This window comes from Ornithodoros turicata, chromosome 4 (genome assembly GCF_037126465.1).
Source record: "Ornithodoros turicata isolate Travis chromosome 4, ASM3712646v1, whole genome shotgun sequence".
Lineage (NCBI taxonomy): Eukaryota > Metazoa > Arthropoda > Arachnida > Ixodida > Argasidae > Ornithodoros > Ornithodoros turicata.
Window position 1 is genome coordinate 65,935,566 of NC_088204.1, and position 23,867 is coordinate 65,959,432.

Sequence of the window (23,867 nt, forward strand, 5' to 3'; positions counted from 1 at the left end):
GGTGCTGCGCATGCGCAGTGGCGGCCCCTATATCCTTGGACCCCGTAAGCGATCGGGTACCATATTCAAATACTCCCTCAAAACGACATCATCACCGAGACGCTGGTAATGACTTGAATGATTTCTTTAAAAATAAGGTGCATTGCTATCAAGAATACATAGCCAGATGCGCGAATTGTATTCATCAAATAATCTAGTGAAACGTCAGCGATTAGTTACAGAAGAAGGCAATTACATGGGAACGAACACCTGGTTCGTATGAGTGGGTGAGAGGAGACCACGTTTCGACAATAGCAACAAAATTAAATTGGGTGTCTTTTTCTGTCGGAGAGGTCTGCGGGGTTTTGGGGCGTATACTTTGGTGACTTTTAATTTAGTTCAGGTCAGTAGCTAACTATATTTTATTTCACAATTAATAATTACTCAATATATTTAAAAATTAATGACATTAATTTAACCCTACACCAAGCCGTAATGCCAAAAGGCTACGCGATATTTCGGCCACGGAAAGTCCTAAATGCTACGCGAAAAAGGATGAATGTTTCTGTCGTGTTGCACAACAACAACAACAACGACAGCTTTATCGTGGTAATGATGATTGGGGTGTTTCGTCACCGCTGCAGATACTCTGTCCACTTGCACGTGTTAACTCAATGAGGATATAATGATTAGCTTCATAGTGAGGGCACACAGATTATGATAACGGTAGTGAAAAAACAACAACAACAACAACAACAACAAACAAACAAACAAACAAACTAAATGCCTTGGATATGATGATATCTCTCTGCCATCAAGGTTGACTTCTACCGCAGTGCATTCGGAAAAGGTCGAGATTAAATAAAGTGCAAACCAGATCGATAACGATCGATCAGTTTCACTTATTGGGGGCTATTGCGTAGTCTTTCACCGTGAGATTTGTGCAGATCTCAGGAAGAAGAAAAGATCCCTTTACCTAACATATTCTCGAGGCTGGGAAAAGATCTCGTAACAAAAAATAAATAAATAACAATAGAATAAAATTAGCGGGCGCCGTCTCTGTTTGAAGAAGTCCGCGGGGCTTTGAGCGTAGATTTTACTTTAGTGACTTTCAGTTAAATTCAATTAATTTAATTTCACTATTCGAGGTGACTATGTCATTATGACTATAGGTGACAAGGTGACTAAGTAAACTAATAATTAATTATAGGTAATAATTAAAGTTTAATAGATTAACTTAATTAATTTAACCGCAAACCCAACCATATGCCAAAACGCTACGCGGGATTCCTAAGCCACATAAACGATCGGGAAATCGAAAAAAAAAAGCTATTTGTATTGTTTATTTTTATACGCATCTATACTATATAGTCGGAAATAGTTACCACTGGCTTGCCGCGTATTTTGGCGGAAACCTGAATGCAATTTCTTAGGACCACGCGCGACATGAGAGGGTCAGATATTTCTAAAATTTCCAAACTTTTTCTAAAACTTCGAAATCCGCTCGTTACAAAACGGAGGAAGCCAAAGATCCAGCTGAACGACGAAGCATGGTTCGTCCTCAAAGTCAAGATATTTTGTTCTCGTTGGTTCCATGACGTGCACTGTATGAAGGAGTAGTCGTTGACGTAGTGTTAGAGTACGCGTACTGGGCCTACTTCACGAGGAACGTGTACCTTTATGTAAAACTTCGTTTATGTAAAACTTCGTAAAACTGTTTCTCGTTTATCTCAGGAACTGCGGTACTTATTTGCTGGACGAAAGTTTTGCATGTGGCATCTGCCACGTAACTTATTTATTAAGTTTATTATTATTATTTATTATATGGTATGTTATCTATTAACTTATTTCCTTGAAATTTGTGAGAGCAAACAGGGGACAAAGGACGCGACCTTCTCTGTCCTCTGTCGCGACGACAGAGTCCCTGGTTTGTTTTCCTCAAACTCAAAGGGATGTTGCCCGCCTCACGTAATCACCAGATCACTTGCCTGGTCTATTTATGTAAATACGAAAATACGAAGAAGATTACGTATTCACCTAATAATATCGCACCATGTACCTCCAACCATTATAATGCCTGAGAAACGTAAGTATATACTTACGTTTCAACAATATAGGAATCAGATAAAATTACTAATGTGTTTTCCTTTCCGTGCATATTAGTGAATGGTATAGTATCTTCCCTCTGGTGTTTAGTTTACTGCATTTGCATTTGTATATCTGAAAATGTGCACGGCCATTATGCATCCATGTAACTTCAATAATGGATGGCTGCTGCATCTACTCCACGGGCTGTGGACCCTCGCAAGGCTGATGCCTTTTTGTCCAGAGTCCAGCAGGCAGCGAACTGGAAATAAAGTAAATAAAGTAAAGAAAAAGTAAACTCTGAGTCGAGTACCACCTGTCTCGAATAAATTTTTTCCTGTATGCTCCTTACATCATTTTGGCGTCGGTTTCTCTTCAGGATGCGACACAGGTTTCGGTCACGAGCTTGTGAAGCGCCTGGACCAACGCGGGTTCACGGTGTACGCCGGTTGTCTCTTTCCTGACGGCGACGGAGCGCAAAAGCTGCGGGAGACGTGCTCGGAGAATGTGACCGTGCTTCCACTGGACGTGACCAAAGACAAACAGGTGGAAGACGCCGTCCGGGCAGTCAAGGACAGCCTTGGAGGAAAAGGTGAAAGCGAAAGGTTGATTTGCAGCGGTTGATAAAACGTTCAGGGATGCCCATTTCGCATTGAACGCCCTTGGTAGGTGCTTTGTGAGTGCCACTCAAGTACGGCCAAAAAGAAAATATTCTTACACGTCTAATCAACATAACGCGCAAGCGGTCACAGCGTTTAAGCTGACACTCAATGGCACTTGTAATAACACAATTCGGAATTACAGTATACTGTAAAGAAAAGGAGTAACCACAGCTCCTTCAAGGGAGTAAATGGCTTGTCGTTAGAATACTCCCTTTTAGAGTAAAATTTACACCCTCCTAGAGGGAGTCCCACACTATTCCCTCTTCAGGGAATTACCGATACACCAGTTATGGAAGTCATACGAATGCCACAGCGGGGAGTTACGGAAATTCTCTTGCATGGAGTGTGCCTAACTTCCTTATACAATTTCGTAGAGGAATTTCGTAGAGGAGATACCCCAAGTGGTGTGTACTACATGCCCTCTCGGAGGGGGGGGGGGGGTAACAGTGATGAAAGTATACTTTTTCCTGTACTTTACCTAGATTTTTTACCCTTTTCAGACACTTACAAGAGAAAGTAGTCCACATTCTCCCCATATGTTCGATGTACCATGCCTTGTCACCCCTTGCGTGAGTGACAGGCGGTAATGCAAATACCACTCAGCGCCAACAAAACAGGTGCCGAGGGTTCCTCATAAACGAACTACTTTGCTAGCAATGTGCGGTTATCGACGCTTGATTAGTGCAGTTGATACCGAGAGTTGATAGTTCATTTCATCGCGTTCTAATGATTGCCAAATAAGTGGTACCTCTTTCATCTATTTAGGTGTAAAGAGTCCTTAATTTTGTCCCACCATAACACTTAGCGTTTTCGTGGAATATTTGTCTGGCGTGAATTCACGTTTGTGTCACTCTGGCTGACCAGAAGGATGGAATTATCACGATCCCACAAAATCAGTGCGGTGAGAACAGGATGGAAAGCCTTGTCTGAACAATAGAAAATGATAGTGAAAGTTGAGACTGTAGAGACATATAATACACCCGGTTTCCTGCCTTCCTGTGCTTTTTTTCCGCGCACTGTTATTGCTGGCTGTGGTCGTCGTACCCGCCCCCATGAAGACGGGATCAACTGTCGCAACCAGTTCATCTCTTTGCAGACTTGTGGGCAATTGTTGCCAACGCTGGCGTCATCTACGCCGCCGAAATGGAATGGGGAAAGCTGGACCTTCTCTACAAGACATTCGAAGTGAATGTTTTCGGCGTGGTGCGCTCTGTGAAAGCTTTTCTGCCCCTCATTCGCAAAGCACGTGGAAGGGTCATCGTCAGTACGAGCCTCTGGAGTGAGTATACGCTTTATGGATATCCCGATACATAGTCCCCTCTGGTGGTCGGCGTGCGAAGTTTTCGTGTCTGTCTGCACATTTGAAGAGCACGATATCTTTATGACCTTCTTGTATATAGCTACTGCATGAAACTGTGCAGCACCGAAACGTTTTTCTCTCCACTAGGGGCCTCTCGGGCAGACGTCTGCGCACTGCGCTAATTGGAGGCTGTCGCTTATTATCTCCGCGTAATAATACAGTAAACCCTCGTTAAAACGAAATTTCATTCTTCATCCTTTTCTTCTTCCTTTTTTTTTTTTTTTGCAAATCATCCGTGCAAATTATCTCAGCTCTTTCACTCCGATCAGTGCGAAGTTCTATCCTGCAGAAGCAGGTATGGCCACGACCATTCACCGGTGCTGCAAGGTCTTCACCACCAAGATTTGCTAGCTTGCTCTGTTGGATAGTTTTCTAATGCCCGGCCCTGGGGTTGTTTCGCGTGCTTGCGAAGCAACTGTCACTGTTTTTGTGGCATTTCAGCTTATATCGTACGAACGCTTATATCGATTTTTACCCCGGTCCCATTGGCTTCGTTATAACGAAGTCACCGGTTTACCGTATTTCATACCCCGCCTGCCGCTTCATGTTCTCCAGAATCCGTCGTGGTGTTTGTTGTGCAGGTCACTACTCGGTACCGTTCGCCGTCGGATACTGCATGTCCAAGTGTTCTGCCCGCTTTTTCGTTGATGGGCTTCGCAAGGAGATGAAGAAGTTTGGAGTGAAGGTTGTATCCATCGAGCCCAACATGTATGCGTAAGTATCTATCACAGAAAAGTGTATACGTTAAGGGAAGACCCTCAGGACGAGAGCCGCCGATATTTAGAACAGAGACAGTTTTTCTTCTGGGCCAGTCTATAGAACAGTCTCCGTTCAAAATATCGGCGGTTCTCGCTCTGCTGTATTTTCTACATTTCTACGAAAGTGTATGGGTCTATAGATTTTCATTGCCGCTCAGTGTTTCGATGGTACTTGGGGCCCCGAAATCGCATTGTCAGGCACCATAGTGAAAGTTTTCCGGGACACTGATGCAGACAACAAGTTCTGAGCCTATGTGTGTTTTGCTGTTCGACTGTTTGCGTGTTTGCGCGTTCTGTGACATCTCAGTGTGCGTGCAATTGTTTTCTGTCGGAATAATCAACATCATCATCATCACCATCCTCATCCTCTTCATTGGCATCATCATTACAGTTTTCACCCAAAGCAACTGGTGCAGGTGATGTAGTGTTGCGGGCCTCACACTAGTGAAGTCAAAATATTCATTTTATTTTGACTTAACACCAACTAACCAACCATCTGAAGTGAGTGCACTTCCGTCGCTTCTTCAAAACTCGGAGCTGAGGAAGATACTGTTACTGTCGCTGTGCAAAAAGAAAAAAAAAAAGAAAAAAGAAGTTTAGCCGAAGTCCAGGGTAGCCATTTTTTCCCCCGATGCTTGTCTTATGGTCCTGAGTACAGCCGTCAGAAGATTACTTTCGGAGCCTGTGAAGCGCAGGTGCCTGTACAGTGTGTGAAAATCAGGTGGATGCCCTGGGTGTGGTAGGGTCACGAGTCACGGCAGAGCATTGGTGCTCGACCGATACCAGACGTGCCTTGTACATAGACGACAGCGTGACAGACGATGGTAATGCGTTCTGGACAGGACCTGGCCACATCTGGTTGCAAGCGCCATTATGCACGTGACCATAAAAACGGCGTCCATGATCGGCTGCCTAACCGTTTGTAAACAACGCGATTGCTGCTTGTCTGCGTCGTCTTGTAGCGACTTTACACCTCAGCACTATCCAGGTTTATCCAATCAATCGCTTGGGGGTGGTTACGAAAATGCCTGGTGTAGCGATTTGAATAATTTTAGGACGTCCCTACTGTCAACATGGCCCGTCTGTGCGTTTCCAAAGCGCTGTCAAGCTCTGGAACAAAACTAAAAGCCTTTACTGCGCTTCCATTATTCGAGGTAATGTACCTTCTACAAATGGTTTACTATCTACAAACACAAATTCGAAAGCCCTGGTTAAGGAACAACAACAGATAAATTAATGATGATGAATGGCAAAATTCGCCACACGAGGTGCGGCCCACTACCCCAAGGCACAACGGACAGGATGACACGGCGTGTCCTGATGATGTGAATGACGAAAGAAACACACACACACATACATTGAATGATGGTGAGGTGGGCAATTCACTGCTGCTGAGGCGGTACACTGCCCTATTGCGCGTTGGGAAAGGATGAGGGGTTGATGATGGGAGCTTTCAGAGAGTCGTCACCAGACCGGTGGAGCACAAGTACTACGCAAGAAGACGAAGGCCTTGCATCTGGTGGGCAGCGTTCGACCACGGTCCGAGGATCTTCGCGAGGTTGAACGGCCGCTTGTCAATACGTTGCATAGAGACTTCCATTAGTGCACGCTTGCGGTGATACTGCCCACAAGCAGGATGACGTGGCAGAGGTCGCCGTGCACTCCACAAGTGGGGCAGAAGGAAGACGAGGTGGAGCCGACACGGTGTTGAAAGGCGGGTGTAAAAGCAACGTTGAGCCCCATGCGGTGGAAGAGAGCAGTAAAGGGGCGCGGTAGTCGCGGAGAAAGTACGAGAAAAAGCGTGGGGTCTACATCCGAGAGAAGGGAGTGAGCTATGTCGTGTTGCCACTGAGCCTGCATCTTAGGGCCAGTGAGTGTCGAAAGGTATGTCTTCGGTCGCCCGACGACATTATTAAAGCACGAAGCGAAACTATAGGAAATTTATACGAGTACTTTACAAGATGCTATTACAGGTGGTTAGCACTGAATTCCAGAATGGAAGCATGCGTCAGGTACTTGAACCACACCACGACGTTAGTGAATCCGCAGTCTCGAAGTTGTGATGATTCCATATAGGCCCTGGCGGACTACTGAGACTGACCTATATTAGTGAACCTGCAGCCTTGTGATCATTCCGTATAGACCGTGGCGGGCGGGACCGGCCTAAAACTAGGATTCATGTTATGGCACCACGTATCTTATGTGTACGATATAGTTTGTGGATGACTCCTAACGAACTGGGACCATTTTTCCGTGGCACAAAAAGGAAAGCCTCGCAATATCGATCGGCGTCGCTTGGCGCTTCACGTCCCCGAGCCCTTCAATGGTAACGAGGCTGTACCCGTAGCAGATCTTACATATTGCAGATAAAACGGATTTTTTTCCCTCCATGGAAAAGTGAAGAAGTATAACAAGAACTCGTACAGGTGGGGACAAAAGTTTACGGAACACACGAGCGGCGTATTTTTTCTTCTATGCGACACCCTAGCGGCTGGCGGAAGAGGGTGAGTTCACTGTATCTGAGGGGTGGAAGGGAGCGCTGTATGCGACACACAACGGTAGCTTCCACTTCGCAAACACAACCATTCCGGAACTACCGCTGTGTCTCTAGCATCACACGCTTCCGCCCCTCCGAAGCAGTGACCTCACCCGCTTCCGCCAGCCGCTAGGGTGTCGCACCGACGAAAAAATACGCCGCTCGCTAGTTCCGTAAACTTTTGTCCCAACCTGTACTACTGATTTCGCTAGCTCACCATAGAATAACATAAAAGGGGGAAATTGCGCAACATACCAAAATCCTCGAACCTTAAACTTAAGATACTCAGTCAAACCTCAATTTATGAACAGTTAACGTTCCTGAGGAAATCGTTCATAGAACGATAGGGATTCATAAACCGAGGTTTGGAATGAGGCAGGCAAAGTGTTTTGTTCGCGATAGAGGTCTGTTTCGTGGCTTCTAACGCTACCCCGGTTCTTTGCCTTCTATTCTTGATCAGTTTTCGTCACTTACGCGAGCTTTTTTATTAAATTACCAGGACAAACCTGACGGCTGACAACATCCTCGTGCCCACCATGGAAAAGCAGTTCGCCGACACCCCAGAGGAAGTGCGTAAGGAATACGGCGATGCGTACCTGAAGAAGTGCCAGGAATGTCTCCTGAAGGGCCTCAATGACTCTCGCCCCAACATCTCAGAGGTGATTGACTCCTTCGAAGAGTCCGTCACGGCGTCCGTGCCCAAGTACGCCTATCACCCCGATGGAGTCGTCAGAAGCCTCTTGTGGCGCCTCGTGTACATCGCCCCACCTCCCATGCAAGACTTCATATTCAATTCATTCTCGCAGCCCAGGGAGTTCCTCGCAAACAGGAACATATGTCGCGGGTGAAAGAGATGTCTGGGCTATGTGTTCCGTCCAACGAGTTTCTGGCTTCAAAGTACTGTATAGTGAACCTCGGACCTCTTGTGGAGGTCTGTCCTGTGCGCGTCGATGTTTGCTGGAGGTAACCTTGTTGGTCGTTCTCCTCCTTTGGATGTTCGTTGTTGGGAGATGGAAAGTGTACCAGAAAGTAAGGAAGTAACAGAGAGTAACAGAAAGCTGTGGAAGTATGGAACGGAAGTGGAACAAAGAAGACGTGCCGAGCCAGGAAAGGACTGTAAATAGTATACTGTATAATAAATAACAAATACTCAGAATGTATCGGTTAGACGGCCGACAGATTGTTCTTGCAAGTTATTCTATCTGCTGACCTATACTGCAGCATTCCGTAGCTATCGGTTACGCTCTGTGGTCCCTGGCCGGTGATTGGGAATCGGAATGAAAAAGATGCAAAGTGGTACCACGGTACGTGCAAGGACCATGGCAGTACCAAAGCGCCGTTGGATGCCACTGTCTTGCGCAACATAGTAACAGGACGCGAGACTTAACGTAAACAACAACAAAGCGTTCAGAAGGAAAAAAAAAATCAATTTGCACACATAGATTTCTCCCTGTTTGTACACAAATGACGTCATAGTCTTCAACAGCGCCACCAATTTGATAGAGTTGAACTGCGCTCGAAGCTAGGGGCCAACAAGGTCGTGCACGAAAGTCGCGGTCTTGAGGGGATGGTCCCTGAAACGGACGCGACCGTCGGTCCTACTTTTCTTTCAATAGGTGGCAGCGAACACGTGCCAATTCGTGGAACCCAGCCCTCCCCTACCGCTTTATTTCGGTTTCAGTCTCTCCACCAACGTCATGATGACGTTTCTCGGGTAGAGGTCTATTGTTGGGGGACGTGTCGTACCCACCACGTGGAATCCTCCACAGTCGGTTGCTCCATGCCCAAGTAAAACAAACAAGCTAGGGGTTATAGATAAGGTAAGGGAAGCATTTGCTTGAGCCTGAGGAGGACACGGAACGGACCAGACTTGCAATCTTCTAATATGTTCAACGGGTCCACTTTTCCAACTGTGGATTGTATCACCCAGGGTGTGGTCAGCTATTGTGAACGCTGGCTATACCTAGGGGTTGTACACGTCCACGGGAGGCTCCAGAACAGACAAAAGGGAATGGGCAACGAGCTGGTGCTTCCTGCATGACCTTCTGTGGTCACGGTTATCGTAGAAAGGAAACCACGTTTGTAGTGCAGGTACCAGAAGGCAGTAGTGTAGGTGTAGGCAGTAGGTGTAGTGCAGGCAGGAAAAGGTAGCTGTCGAGAAATTAATATAGCATTTTTTACCTTCGCTACTCTTCTTACGAACTTATCGTGGCCTCGAAACACAAGCTTTGTAAAGCCCACATGCCGTTTAGTAGTACTAGTAGTGTGTATAGAGTACGCAGTGACGTCTGCACTATGGCTGCATGTCCTTTGGCACTGATGACCGACTTAAGTGTCAACTTCGTCGCTAAGATGAGTCGCGTGTTATCCGCAGACTTATTCCCTGAAGGTGTTACCTACACTGTGTTATAAAACGTTCCTTCACCACTTGAGGTAACGTTACGGGGACGTGAGCACGAGTGTTCAACACGAAGAACTGTTCAATGACTGAACACCACCATGATCAATACTGAGCGCGTGGCAAGGATGTTAGCATCTCGTGTGCACCGAGCTGTCTTGACACACCCTTAAGGACCTCAACGGGAAAGACAGCAAGAAAGACCCCAGAAGCAAATAATCCGTGGCTTTGCGATACTTATATACGATTATGAGTGACGCCATAGTCGTGAGTTCATGGAGAATTTCCACCTGCGGGTCAAAGATTGGAGCAGGACTTGCATCGCAAGGGGATTTGGGAATGTCGTAGAGGGGGTGACACGCCTCTCTGCTGGCTTCTCGGGGTGTTTTATTTTTTCGCATTTTAGGCAGGCATTTGGGAGGGAAATGTAAGGGAGTCGAGAAGTGTTAGGTGAGTATGGAGGGTGCTGGGAAAATCACTGAAGTCAGAGCACACAACGCACCCACACGACACATCCTGACACAACGACGGACGACCTATCCAAGCAATTTTCACCATGCCGCTGAATTGCTGGCGTTATCGCTCGGGATCGAACTTACAACAATCGGAGAAGCAGACTGAGGACTTATTTACCGCAGTTTGTATAGGACCCCAAAACCAGGAGCACAGACCGCGTTTCGAACAAGTGCCGCCTCATGGGGACTCTCTTCAGTACTATGTCGTGATCCTTCTTCCCCTGTTTTTGTTTGTTTGTTTTTGCGTCATGACGCGGCCAACATGGGTGAACACTATTCTAGAGGATCGGCAAATATATGAATTTTTAATAATACTGTTGGAGAGCGTCGTAAGCTTGGGCTACGCAATGCTCCTTCCGGCTTGATGTATGGCGGGCGCCATGTCCTCCAGCTTGGGCAATCGCAGCGCTTCTTCGTAGGTCGGGGGCCGATCTGCCCACCAGTGAACGTCCTCGTACTCGAAGGGCAGCACTGGGGACCGCGGGGGACTCGACCGACGGGTTTCGCGACGTCTTCTAGGAGAAGGTATCACCGGTAGAGGATCATCTTCGTCCTGCTGGCAGACAGCACATACGTTACATCAAACAACAAGTTCTTTTTTTTCTTTCTTTCACTCCGTAAGGCTTCTTCATGAAGAAACAAGACACATACGAATCGAATTGGGAGTAGATTTGCACGTAAGGTGAGTACGGTACTAACTATTGCATTGCACTATTGGTGCATCTTATTTTCCAGAGAGATAGGGCACATGGAACAGTAGGCTAGAGAAGGAGCCGGCGCCGCCTTCTACGACTCTCGCACCTGTCCAGGTTTACTTCTACACTTGACGAAAGTACTCGAAGAGTACCTAAATTTACGATTCTATTAGGGAGCGACATTGCGAAACGATGTGAACACTGCTGTCTTATCACATTGCAATCCAATTTGCAAAAACACCGTGAAAAATCAGCTATGTGCAGAGCAGCGTTACTGTTCCAAGAGGGAAGCAAGACCCGGTGGCCGCTCGTCTCAATACCCGCTGAAAGAATACTTTATTCGGCTCGTACATCACGATATCACACCTCGCCTCATGCAGAGTTTCTCATCCTTTTTCTACTGTTGCTTTTAAGGGTGCGGCCCGAACTGTCGCTGTGACGTATGAAGCACAGCGTGACGCAGCAGCATCGTAGCGAGCATCCGTAAGCTCACATTTCCCACCGAATTTCCCACCGAATCAGACACATCACACGCAGTCACATCAGGTCCCTCTGCATCACGGAATGCTGTAGACCTCCCTCATTCTCTTACAAGATGCCAGGAGGAGTGGAATGGACTCTAGAGGGCGTGCAGATGAAAGACCTCTCGCGCGCTACGGGTTAGCTACGATCATTGTGTTTGTGCAGTAACGCATACCGTTTGTCGTGACCTGTGCTGCAGTGGAAAACGTCACATTTAAGGAGATGTCTTTCATTGCTCCTTTAACCTGCGATATCTGTTTAAGAACTACCGGCCGTACAGACAGCATTGGAAGCGGAAATGACGGGAACGCTGGGTAGAGTGGTCAGATAGCCTCTTCTAGCTACTATACTAGACGCTAGACGTGGAGTGTTCCACAAGGTCGGATCAGTTCAACCCGCGCTGCTATTACAAGAGCACAATAAGGAAACACTAGAGGAAACACTAAGGAGGCACTAACCAGCCTGGTAGATTGCGAGCAACACGCAAGTGCTCTCTCGCCAACCACTAGCAGGGGAGCGGGTACTAGGAGCAGCAGTCCGACCAGGAAGGCGTTGACACGCTCGTAGATAGGCCGATTGACCAGGACGCAAGCGAGCACCAACAGCCCCATCCAGAAGCAACCCGCCAGGAACAAGACCTCGGCCACATTGTGCAAGAGACGACACAGCTTGTCGGCGCTCATACGGTAGATGAAATGTCGAGTCCACATGCCGCCGGCCCCACTGCCTCTCTGCGTGGCTGCTGGCTGCAGTGTTCTTGCAGCTGCACAGGTCCGCGCTTCTTCTTTTACTTCAGCTTCATCAGGGAGGATTTCGTGGTGACGCCAAGCAACACGCATGCGCTGCTCTGTAGCGTGGGTATAAGTAAATTTGATGAAGACCAGGAGCCATCAGTATCCTAAGCAGCATACAGATAGCAGTGAAAGACGTAGACGTCTCTTTATAAGTGAAGCAACAGCGAGAGTTTGTGCGTGAATCTTTATCAGAAACCAAAATTTGCTGAACCTTGTAGACACTACGTTGTTCCGCTTCCTGTGGAAGTCTGTGGGACTTTGCTGGCACCCAATGTCCCAACTGTAATTTTCGTGGGTGAAGTAGTCTTATGCCGCTCGTGGCAGTCTGCTCGGAAGAACCGAAGACAGAGTGGACGACAGCGCGCAACAGGGAATGCATGTTGTCTCTGGAAGTTGGTTCTGAGATCGGCACTCTCCCCTTGCTAGCATGATGGGAGGGCCACGATGTCGCCTGCCGGAGAAATTTTATCGATTTGCGGTTTGCAAATTCAAATGGGCAGTGCATGACCTTACACTACCTTGTGTTGGAACCTGGGATTGGGGTACGCCCTCTGACAAAGTGGAGCTAATTTAAAAAAGAATGATAGAGAAACCCGCCTTTAGTAACGCATTCATAATGGACCGAAGTATCGCCTGTGGCGATGAGATACTCCAATCATCATCATCATCATCATCAAAATAAAGTTGTTGTTTAATGCGTGAAACTGCTTTGCTATGAATCAATTTGAGTATTTCGGTATTTTTTTAGATAACGGTCCAAGTTAACCAGAGTACTCCAGAATTGGTTCTATGTGCGAGAAGGTCGTCGATGCTGACCATAGAGTATGCTTTAGAAGGCCAAGCCTCTATATAGAGCCCTGGAAACAGATGCTCTTGATATGAATTTTCCGTTCATATTAACCACACACATTCTATTCAAAGTTAGACGAAGTTATGTACCCCGCAAGTATACTTGTAAATCTATATTGTGTCTGTGACGTGACCATCAACGCTGTTCAAAAAAGCACATGGTGCCTTTGAGCCAGCCTCGGTGGCTCCATGGGTAGCGTGTCCTCCTGCTGATCCCAAGATCGTGGGTTCAAACCCGGCCTAGGACGGTGGAAAACTTGGTGGAAGGGTACATGCTGCTCAGACACGCCGTCTTCCGCGAGGGACGTTAAATGTGGTGTGTCTTGTGTGAAGAGTTTTGCGCACATCAAAGAACCCTCAGGTGGGCAAAATTAATCCACAGACCCGACCACTGCGGTGTCACTCATGATCACAGTTGTCTATAGCGACGTAAAGTTCCGAATGATTATATCTTATTATGCAAATGACACCCCTTCACACCTTGCGAAGGTTGACCTTCACTTGTCTTACAGCGGTTATCAGGCAACGTGATCGATTCACTAAAGTGTAATTTGATCTTGCTCAGATTTGACTTTGGCATATCAAACGCAATCACCCGTGTTTCACCTTAACTCCGCAGCAATGTCTATCGCAACACCATCGATAAACAGACGGCCCTGAAGATATAGGATAACACTGTTTACGGAATCTCTGTGTCTTTAAAGTAAACAAATTGAACACAGCACGCAAGGCAGTTGGGAATCCAAGATATGACACTATCATATTTAAAAAAAAAAGCGTTTATTTTATAGGGGTAAGTTAACGTGGAATACATTATCCAAGCTTTACTAGGGCCAATAAAAACTGCATGCACCTGGATTGGGTGCATAGGACCCATAGCACATAGCACATGCAAGATAATGGGTACATTCAAGAAGTTGAGCTAATACGTCATCAAAGTTCCATTTGATTCGAAATAATAGATAAACTGTTCGTATATGAATTTTGTACAAGAGCGACGTCGTAAGTGATATTGGCCATATATTGGTCAGTAATTGGTAAGCAGAAGCAGCTGCTTCTGCTTTTTCAGAGGCACGGAAACGGAACGACTTTTGCTAATTCCGTGCCCTTGGTACCTGATACTTGGTACCATGGTAAATCTGTGTCCAAAGATTTTTTAAAAATGGTCTTTGCAACGCGTCAGATGACGGACATGTCAAAGGTGGCCCGGCCGACGAACTGCAGGAAGAGCGAGGGCGTGGCAACTGTCCTGTCACGTGGCGCAGCGCACCCAAAGTTTGGAAGCAAAGTTTTGTGAACTACAGAGGGTATACAAAACCGCTTTCAGAACACGGCTCTGTTTAGCGGAACATGACGTGTGGACGCAGGCATATATTTTAGCGGCATCAGTAACTTAATAAGCTACATCTAGACTCGAAATAATGTAAATGCTAGGTCATCAAAGCAGTAAATTTCCTTGAGCTTGTAGAATGCGACGTGCATGTTAGAGATGACCTCTGAAAAATTATATTTCATGTGACGTTTCGCACTGCTGGTGTACATTACAAATTTTGAATAAAAAATAAGAAAAGAGACGAAGGTGCACAGAAGGAATGAAAAATAGACGGAAGACAACAAATGAATAAGTAGAAGAAGACAGAAGCGTAGACAGAAGTCGGCACGGTTGCCACTTTTGAAATGGCTGCTGCAAGGCCACGCGGGTAGGCTTGCGATTCAAGTTCTTGGGTGGCCGCATAATTAATACGGCAATCATGATACCATATCATAATTTTTTCATTATGATACCAAAATTTACACGACAATTGAAAATAAATCGCAAATACCAATCAAAACTTCAAGTAATATATGGTATTATATTTTGTGCCTCGCACCCATGCTGCGTTAATTGACTTAGCCTATGAAAAACTACGGTAATCAGTAATTACGCAAATACGGAAGAGTAGACCAGGATTTTTCGAAACCCCCCAAAACCACTAATACATCGCCCCGTGGAGCAAGAGGAATTATATTGGACAAGGTCATTATAAATATCTCATTGCATAAAATTGTCATGTCATTTTCGGGAATTTCGATCAGCTCACATTCGCCTCCACAAGTGATTTTCACGATATCCCTCACTTAACATTATAGTTTTGCTGATTTTTTAAAGGAATAAAACCGTTGATCTTATTTAATGCTTTTTGTAATATCAACCCCCGCAGTAGTACAGAAAAAAGAAAACGATTTCCTTTCCTTTACTAGCTACAACCACCATTGTTACAAAACAAACTGTACAGGAAATTATGAATGACGCCATTATACGACACACCGTGACTATAAAAACAGTAATGAAATTTTTGTAATAATACAGGAGTACAGTAAAACCTCGTATCAAGGGTCGCCGTAGAACCGCTGAACCCCGCCGTAGAACCGCCGTAGAACAGCAATAGTGCTGTCTGCTTGATGACTGCAATACGATTTTGATCCACAGACACTGGTGTCTCTGAGAAATCGAATTGCTCCCTTTTTACTTTTTATTAGTTCTGTGTTAGCGCCGCGAAGCAACTGTGGTCATGAGCGGCGTACAGACGTGAGCAGATGGAGAGAGGACAGCAGGAAGGAGTGGGAGACTGGAGGGAGAGGGGCTTTTTACTTCTTCTGCAAATAAATGTACATTTTTAAGTGATAGTTTTATACGGTCCACCGACGTCGATAGCCGTGTATGTCTGTCCGTAGCAGACGTGGAGGGGGAAGAACAGAGGGCGAAGAGAGAGCGAGGAGAAGGAAGAAGTTCCAATTTGGCACCGGATGTGCCCTGAAGATCAGGACCAATTGGGATCTATAAATTTGCCGGTTTACATGCGTTTGGCAGAGAGCCTAAAAAATGCAGACGGTGTTTTTTACCTAATAAATGCGCAATATTTGCTTCAATTTTACATGCGTTTGGCAGAGAGCCTAAAAAATGCAGACGGTGTTTTTTACGTAATAAATGCGCAATATTTGCTTCAATTTTACAATGTCTGCGCACCTTTCACAGTACACATGTTCCCTACTGTGTATAGACGAGCATGTAGAGGAGACACAGACAAACTAGCGATCGCCGAATACTTTGACGTTTCCTTTAGGAACCCGCCCGGACAAAACACTTCCGCATGCTGCGCAATCGTATACTTCGAACAGGACGAGTGACCCGCGAGAAGATAGAGCTCTTCCGAAAACAACAGCAGGAACTCCCCCGGTCAATGATGACGCACAAGGGCATGATGCACCCTGTGGGCCCAGCAAAAACGAAACTGCAATGAAACCTGAAGAACAAGTTCAGCCCTTGACCAGATATCGACATTTCCCTTGCATCGCTATAGGTATAATAAGGGAGCCCTCGCGTTCCATTGGCCTTGGGACGCTCTTCTGAGGAGTACAACCGGAACGATGTGCATGTCCTGGTGCCTGCTGGCAGCGCTCTGCACGGGGCTAGCGTTCGCTCAAGATGGTAAGAGATATATTTCCTTATTTCCTTCTTCTTCGTGTATTAACGTCGTTATAGAACAGTCACGAGCGGCGACACGATGATATCGGTCGGTGGATTAATGTTGCCCACCTGCACTTAAATCTCATCGCACGACATGCAATGTCCCTGTGGGGCGTGTCTATACCGTCTCACCAAGTAGCCAGTGAACTCGGACGGGTTCGAACCTGCAACCTTGGGATCAGAAAGCAGACTCGTAACCGACGACCCGGGGAGTTCGTTCTGTGTCTTGCTTCGAAGTTTCACTCTATTTGTGGACATAGACGTGGTGGCAGAGCGTAGGGGAAAGGGCCGTTTTGTAACGGCTCCGAACCATGTTAGAAGATGAGCACTTCAGGAACTGCCTCTCTCGATATTAACCCTCGTGATGAACGTAGCTGTCACGCAAGCAGGATGTATCCCAGCTCGTAGCTCGTAGTTGCGCTACTAGCAGGAGCCAGTTAGATTCCAGTGCAACATCCGCTGAGAATTTTGAAAGTAACAAGAGGAAGTAAGAGGAATCATGTTTTTTGAGCGTGCACGACAAAGGGTTTCGGTCATAGGGGCTGCTAATTCAGTGCAGATTTCATCCCCCCGCTTATTGCCACTGTTTCTAACCTAGCCAGTAACTGCGTTTATATGGACTGATAAATCGATTGAAAGCCCCAGTCGACTAATCGTCAAGGTCGGATGGCGAGGGTGTACATGACAATCGGCTGAGACTCCCAAGGTCGCACAGCGCTCGACTTAAGCTTAGGGGAACCTGCTGGATAAGTTGCATGACCGGTTTCAGTCGACAGCTGTCGTCTGAACCACCCCATCGTAGCGACTTCCTTCCGCTGTGTCGACTTCCCTTTTAAGTCGATGTACGCCGGTTTATATGCAGAGGGGCAATCGACTTGTCTCGTCCAGTCGACTTTTATCGCCTTCATCACCTTTCCGGCATCAAGGTCAGCTTGAACAAAACTTGTCCTATGCTCCTAACCTTCACAATTGCTTCAAGTACGTGCTGCATCGCTAAACCTTCTTATCTTTCAGTTTGTGCCAAATTCACTATCAAAGTTGTAACCCAGGATGTATTCTCTTGTTAGTGTCCTAGCACGATTCATGTGCAAACGGGCCCGTTAGCTCCATCTTGCTCTAACTTGCTATGCTATGGTACGCTACGTCAATGACCACATAAATACACTTATTGGTCAGCAGCAGTGAACGCATTTGAATGTTTATTCATTTACGCTTATTATCCTATAGCTCAAGAACAACCTGTCTGTGACCGGGAGTTAAGCCGGATCGCGCAATGCTTCCCGAAGCACGTGCCAGAGTTAATGGAACTTCGTCGTGGCAGTGTCCGGTACCTCCGTTCAGGCCTGCTGACCGGCTCCAGAGGCATGTCTCTCGAAGCCGCCTGTCCAAGCACCTCCAGCGCCACCACGCTAACAGTCCTCCTTCCCCTCGAAGGCACGGCTCAGATCTCTCTTCCGACCCTGCGGAACATCCAGGTCTTCTTCGATGGTACAGCTCGAGTCGTCGCAAACGTCAGTGTTACCAACGAGACCTCACCGAAAGTCAACGGTGTCGCGGTGGACAAGGTGTCTCTGAACGACTTTGAGCATGGTGCTTCTGTGCAGAACAACACCAGGGCCAGGAAGTTTGTCGAGACAATCACCAAGCTAGTTTTGAAAAGGGGACTGGAGGCGAACTTAGCAGCTTACTTTAAATATGCTCTTCTGAAAGCTATTGCGGACGGTCAACAGGAACAAGACAGAGCGCTGATCCTGGAGAAGAGGGTGTTTGTGTATAAGCTGTTGGACAAAATAGCAAAGACGAGGTTATAGAAATATTTGATGCTATGTTAAGCAGGGTTTTAGATGATCTTGCGCCGGTGTTGTCCCCATCCTTCGTCCTTGTCTTTTGTGCGCATTCCATGATGTCCTGTGTCTTAGGACATAGGTGACATGTGGACTACAGGCGGGAGCTGGTCATGTCCCAGCACTAAAACAACGGGCGAACGAAGACTTGGCTCAAAAAGTGAAAGTACATAAAGACACCTCTTCCATAGCTGGTCTTGCAAGTATAGGGACACATCAGGATAGGGATAATTTATTTTCCAAGTTTCCAATCTTCAAACCGTAGCCCTTCCGAGGCACACTTCCGCATGAGGCAAGATGAACGTGAAGCCCGGAGCACTGCATAAAACATATTGTACAAGAATAGCCACTGAAATATTCTGAAATATTCAAAGTTGTAGGATATGTGTACTCTTTATACCTTACTACGCATGCGCAACAAGTAGACGTTTTGCTGCATAAATGATCTGCACTTCAAAGTGCTACAGGTGCCACCCTGCGCCCCTCTGGATTATAAACGCCCGGTGCGGCGCCTCTGTCGCTCCCCCCTCCCCCTTCGGGATGGCTGGTGTTTCAAAGCAACTGCAAGGTACCCACCGTGCCGCAATTGGCTAAACGTGCTTTAGCATTGTGTCTGCAATTATATTATCTATGTTTAAAACGATGTGACTGCGTTAGTATGCAGTGGACTAGATCCTGCAGTAGACTTCCGATCTCAGCATAAATAAATAACAATTTATGGGATCTTGATCTCTTGGCTTGGTCTCAATTGATGGGATTTTGTCGCGTCGTCACTCAGGTATTGCACTGTCAAACAGTGGAAGGCGTTCTCTGGTGCGCCACGCGGAACGAACACCTCTAGCTGGTAGTTTCGGGTGACTTGCATACGCTAAGAAGGTAAAGCGTTTAGCTACTGGCAACGTAGCCCATGAGGTGAAATTGAGCCAGACAACCGATGAAAAAGGTGCTGACGCCAGGATTCGAACCTGGACCCTCCTGATTTCCGGTCAAATATGCTATATGAGAAGGTCAGATCATAGCCTCCTGTATAGGAGGCTATGGTATACTATATCAGAAGGCCCTGCTTCAAATCTTGGCGTCAGCACCTTTTTCCTGAGTTGTTTGATTCAATTTGATTCTGGGCGTTGGAGGCGTGTCGTGTCGTCCATATTGTAGCCCGCCTCGGCTAATAGACCTCTACCCGAGAAACGTCATCATGACGTTGGCAGACAGACTGAAACCGAAACAAATCGGAAGGCTGCCTCCTATTGAGAGGAAAGTAGGACCGAAGGTCGCGTCCCTTTCAGGGACCATCGTAGTTCCCTCAAGGCTGTAGCTTTCGAGCGCGACTTTGTTCTCCCCTAGCTTCGAGCGCAGTTCAACTCTATAAAATTGGTGGCGCTGTCGAACACTATGACGTCATTTGTTTACAAACAGGGCGATGTCTATTTCTCGTTGTTTACATAGTATACATATGATATCGCCCTGCCGCGTGTCTGAATGGGTGAGTGAGTGAGTGAGTGAGTGAGCGAGCGAGAAAGATATAAGAGCGAATGGGAAGAGCGTGATTGGTTGTCCGTCCCCCTTGTACTTGAGGCACTCTTGCTCACGAGAAAGTCCTGCTGTCGTGATGTAGCGGCATCATATGTGACCGGAAATCAGAAGGCCCAAGTTCGAATCAGCATCAGCACTTTTTTTTTCCTGAGTTGTTTCATTTAATTTGATTTTTGGCGTTAAAGGCTTCTGTCGTCCATGTTGTAGCCCGCCTCGGCTAATTTCTCGTTGTTTACGTACTGTGAGGCGAAATTTTATTGGGAAAACAGATTGCGCGATAGGTCAGTGTCGGTGGTGGGAAGTACAACTCAAGAAAAAGTGAACCATTTAATTAGAAGGCAATTTTCTGCGATACTCATAGCGGGGATGTAGAGTTTCCATTGCTTGTACTGTCGAACCATTACAAGAGCGTACTGTTGAACGGAAATGAGAACGATTTTTTAACGTGTGAATTTCGTAGCTATCTCTATGCGGCCGATAACAAGGTCGTCGGGGCAGTACCGCTTGCGGTGCTGTTCCGGGAAGATCTTTTCCTGATCTCTATGCACGCACCCTACAAAGTGAGTAGCGTGAATACTGTTACTTTTTATGACACAGGTCGATACCACCCCCAGCGAACCTAACAGGACACGTTCTTTTGTGGCCTAGACGCTTTGTTTGGTGCCAGATAACAGGTGTAGCCAGATCCGTTACTTATGGGCAATTTTAAGATAACTGCACTTCATAGAAGATTGGCATTGTCTGAATGACACAGCACTACTACAAAAAGGCTTTTTTTTTTCTTTTCTTGCTGACGCTTGGAAAGCAGTACCGAATGGTACCGAAGGAAGAACGGCACGGCAGCCCAACAACGTCGAATACACCGTTTGCAACATAGTCAGATAGTCTTGCCTTCCAACAGGGCGGCGAACCGTCTGTCATTTAATACACAGAAATCATAACGAGAGAGGCTAGAAGGAAAGCTGGGGGAGAGAGTGATGGGGGAGAGCAAAGGAGTTGTACGGAGGCAAGACCCTCTCCCAATGTCCAAGTCCGGGAGGCGCCATCACAGGGGTGGCATCCAATGTATTGTTCCGTAGACGAAAGCGTGCTGGGTGAACGCAATGCATCCTGGACAGGTCCTGGTCGCACGTCATAGCAGACGTCGAAGAACACGTGACCTTAAAGATGGCGGCGCCCGTGATCGGCGGCCAAACGGCTTGTAAACAATGCAGTTGTTGTTTCTGCGCGACGTTTTGGGTGTCTTTCGATCACGGTAATTATTTTTATCGGATGTAGTTCCGTATCGGGACCACTGGCTTTTTTTAAAGAAAAACTAACAAACACAAAAATCAAACGCTTTTACGTGAAAGTGGAAGTAATTAGTAACGAAATTAAACAGGGAATGACCCTCGTATATTGCGTAAACCGTATAAAAATTGAATTTTATCGCCGGTTTCTTGATGGCGATCCGCCATCTTGGCTGAGGACCTTACTGACCTAACCCGAGGCACAGTCTCGACGCCCGCACAGCCTAGTGCGTGCCTGGGGGGGGGGCGCCCCCCCAGACCCCCCAATCTGTAGAACCTAACTTAACCTAACCTCACTAAAGTGAGGTGATTTAGCCCATTTCAACGGCCCTACCTTTCGCAAGACGGCAAGTTTCGAATCCGTTAGGCTTAGCATTCCCGTGTTTCTCCTGCGCTAAAAGTGAATCAGATGGGGTTGTTTAAATGCATATAAAAAAACTTCTAGTCCACAGAATCTTATAATTCTTACATTTTTAGATTCAGTATATGATCTTCTTCCACTTATATACAATATTTACTTTCCTAACCGTTTCACTAATTTTTAAAAACTTAGTGATCCCGATACGGAACTACACCCTTTTTATCCGATAATCTCGCAGTAAAAGCGCAGTTTTGCACAAGGCCTCGTACTGTTGACTACTTCGAAAGATGTGATGACGACCGCGCGTTAAAACTCACTCAGCCGATGCGATGTACTTAAACTACACTTAAACTAAGGAGAAATGGTCTACGATGTTGCGGAAGAAGCACCGCATAGTTTGCGCCGGCAAAATACGTTCATCTCTTGGTGCTATGACGATGGAAATATGTCGGTAAGCGGCAAGACGACATGTAAACATGTCACATGACCTCAAAATGACGTTTTCTATGAGGTAAGACCAGGACAAGATGGCAGTTTTGCCAAAAGCGCACGCTTGAGGGTAGTTACAACAATAGCGGGTTTGTGTCACCCCAGTGGGCGCCATGATCGATATTCTGGATTCGCGCAATGCTATCCGATCCAATGCAAGTCGCTTCCGCTTCTGCTGAGCTCCGTGTGCCATGCCTTGTGCGAAGTGTGTTTGTTTTGTCTGCCATCACCTGTGCGCTTGGATTCCCTAGGGAACGAGTATCGTAAGGTTTAAACCTTGTGATGCGACATGAAAGAACGGCGCACGGAACTCGTAGGAGACACCATTCGTAACACGATAGGCCTATACCGTATCGATCAGAGCGGCTCACATGTTGAGATCACGACCTGCTAGATTATAACGACCATGTCATAGGCACCCCTTCCCAGCGTCGCATTTGGAAGCTAGCGGTGGATACTCGTCGGCCCGGATATTGCTTCCTCAACTTCTACAATACTTTATTTATACCTCAGCTTACTTGAGTATTTTTGTACAAGCGCTGGATGTCCCACGGAAGATGTTTCATTCTAAAGTTGATTATCGACATCATCCTACGCGTTTTCGTAGGACCTGTTGCTGTCGTCTGCTACGGTAGTCGTACGTCCGCTTCTGCGCGTTCAAAATTCAAACTTCCATTGTCCAATCATGATGTATGTAGAGGACGGTGGTCTTCCTCTACATGAGCCCCGACCGGCGATGATGGTATGCCACGGAGAGGCGGTGACGGTGGCCTGTCTCCATGGCCGCGCCGGTGGAACTGAAGCCGGTGCTCCACGCGCGTGGCCATCGTTGTCGTCGTTGTCGTCGTCCGCTACAGGGGTCCCCCGGCCGTCAGATGCGTTGCGGACGCATCGCAAGAACAGGGAACAGCGGGAACAGGGGCACGGCACACGTTGGCGGCGTTTCAGAGGGGATGAAGACGGGAACAGCATCCGTGTGTAGGTAGTCATCCCTGTGGTAGGTGCGGACGGGAACAGCGATCCGTCGCAGAGAGAGTGAGGCGCTCGGTGTCGTGGTCCTGGGGTGCCGCGACCGGCACGGGAGCCGAAGCTCGATAGTCCCAGGTGGAGTGAGTGAGGTGCCGAGACGGGCTTAAGTGTGCCGAGGCGTCGGCTGCCGCGACTGCCGCAACCGGCAGGTGAGCGCAAGGCTCGAGTGTCGCGGCCGGCAGTGAGAAGCGTGAGAAGACTTGAGCGAAGAGAGAAGCGTAGGTGAGAGAGCGAAGAGTGCGGTAGGAGTGAAGGTGGGCCGTGTGTGCCGGAGGTAGTGCTGCTCGATGGCGTGGTCAGAAATTTGGGATGGTGAAGGGCCGAATTGCTCCGGACGTGATGTTCTTTGTCCGGGTCACCAAATGTAGAGGACGGTGGTCTTCCTCTACATGAGCCCCGACCGGCGATGATGGTATGCCACGGAGAGGCGGTGACGGTGGCCTGTCTCCATGGCCGCGCCGGTGGAACTGAAGCCGGTGCTCCACGCGCGTGGCCATCGTTGTCGCCGTTGTCGTCGTCCGCTACAATGTAGATCCCGCGGGCCGATGAGTAGCGCCCCTAGCGGATCGTGCGGACGGGCTCTTCATAGGGGGTTGCCGATTATGACGTCGTCGTTATGATCTAGTAGGTCGTGGTTGAGATGCCCCCCTTCACTTGCTTG

At 47.3% G+C, this 23,867-nt stretch overlaps 3 protein-coding genes and 1 long non-coding RNA gene across 12 annotated transcripts in view; 2 read left to right on the forward strand and 2 right to left on the reverse strand.

The window, feature by feature from the left end:
- LOC135391719 (short-chain dehydrogenase/reductase family 9C member 7-like) overlaps window positions 1-8,556 on the forward strand; it is a 22,551-nt gene extending 13,995 nt beyond the window's left edge. For all 8 annotated transcript variants that reach the window (XM_064622129.1, XM_064622125.1, XM_064622127.1 and 5 more), the window contains 4 exons: window positions 2,444-2,656; window positions 3,823-4,005; window positions 4,668-4,800; window positions 7,880-8,556. In XM_064622129.1, the coding sequence (XP_064478199.1) occupies window positions 2,444-2,656; window positions 3,823-4,005; window positions 4,668-4,800; window positions 7,880-8,228 (878 nt within the window). In that variant the 3' untranslated portion in view covers window positions 8,229-8,556. The remainder of the gene's footprint in view (window positions 1-2,443; window positions 2,657-3,822; window positions 4,006-4,667; window positions 4,801-7,879) is intronic.
- LOC135391721 (uncharacterized) overlaps window positions 2,253-23,867 on the reverse strand; it is a 27,615-nt gene continuing 6,000 nt past the window's right edge. Inside the window, exons 2-3 of the long non-coding RNA XR_010422081.1 lie at window positions 2,417-2,643; window positions 2,253-2,326 (exon numbers count right to left, since the gene is read on the reverse strand). This is a non-coding gene — a long non-coding RNA (uncharacterized LOC135391721). The remainder of the gene's footprint in view (window positions 2,327-2,416; window positions 2,644-23,867) is intronic.
- LOC135393331 (uncharacterized) lies at window positions 10,580-12,344 on the reverse strand. Its single transcript, XM_064623800.1, has 2 exons — window positions 11,969-12,344; window positions 10,580-10,846 (listed from the first exon to the last, which is right to left on the reverse strand). The coding sequence occupies exons 1-2, from the start codon at window positions 12,218-12,220 to the stop codon at window positions 10,634-10,636; spliced, it is 465 nt and encodes a 154-aa protein (XP_064479870.1). The 5' UTR covers window positions 12,221-12,344; the 3' UTR covers window positions 10,580-10,633.
- On the forward strand, window positions 16,390-18,884 carry LOC135393332 (uncharacterized). 2 transcript variants are annotated; one of them, XM_064623802.1, is made up of 2 exons: window positions 16,390-16,622; window positions 17,889-18,884. In XM_064623802.1, exons 1-2 carry the CDS (start codon window positions 16,562-16,564, stop codon window positions 18,470-18,472), a joined length of 645 nt encoding a protein of 214 aa, XP_064479872.1. In that variant the 5' UTR covers window positions 16,390-16,561; the 3' UTR covers window positions 18,473-18,884. The 2 variants fall into 2 exon arrangements, with proteins under 2 accessions (XP_064479872.1, XP_064479871.1); XM_064623801.1 differs by lacking the exon at window positions 16,390-16,622 and adding an exon at window positions 17,515-17,587.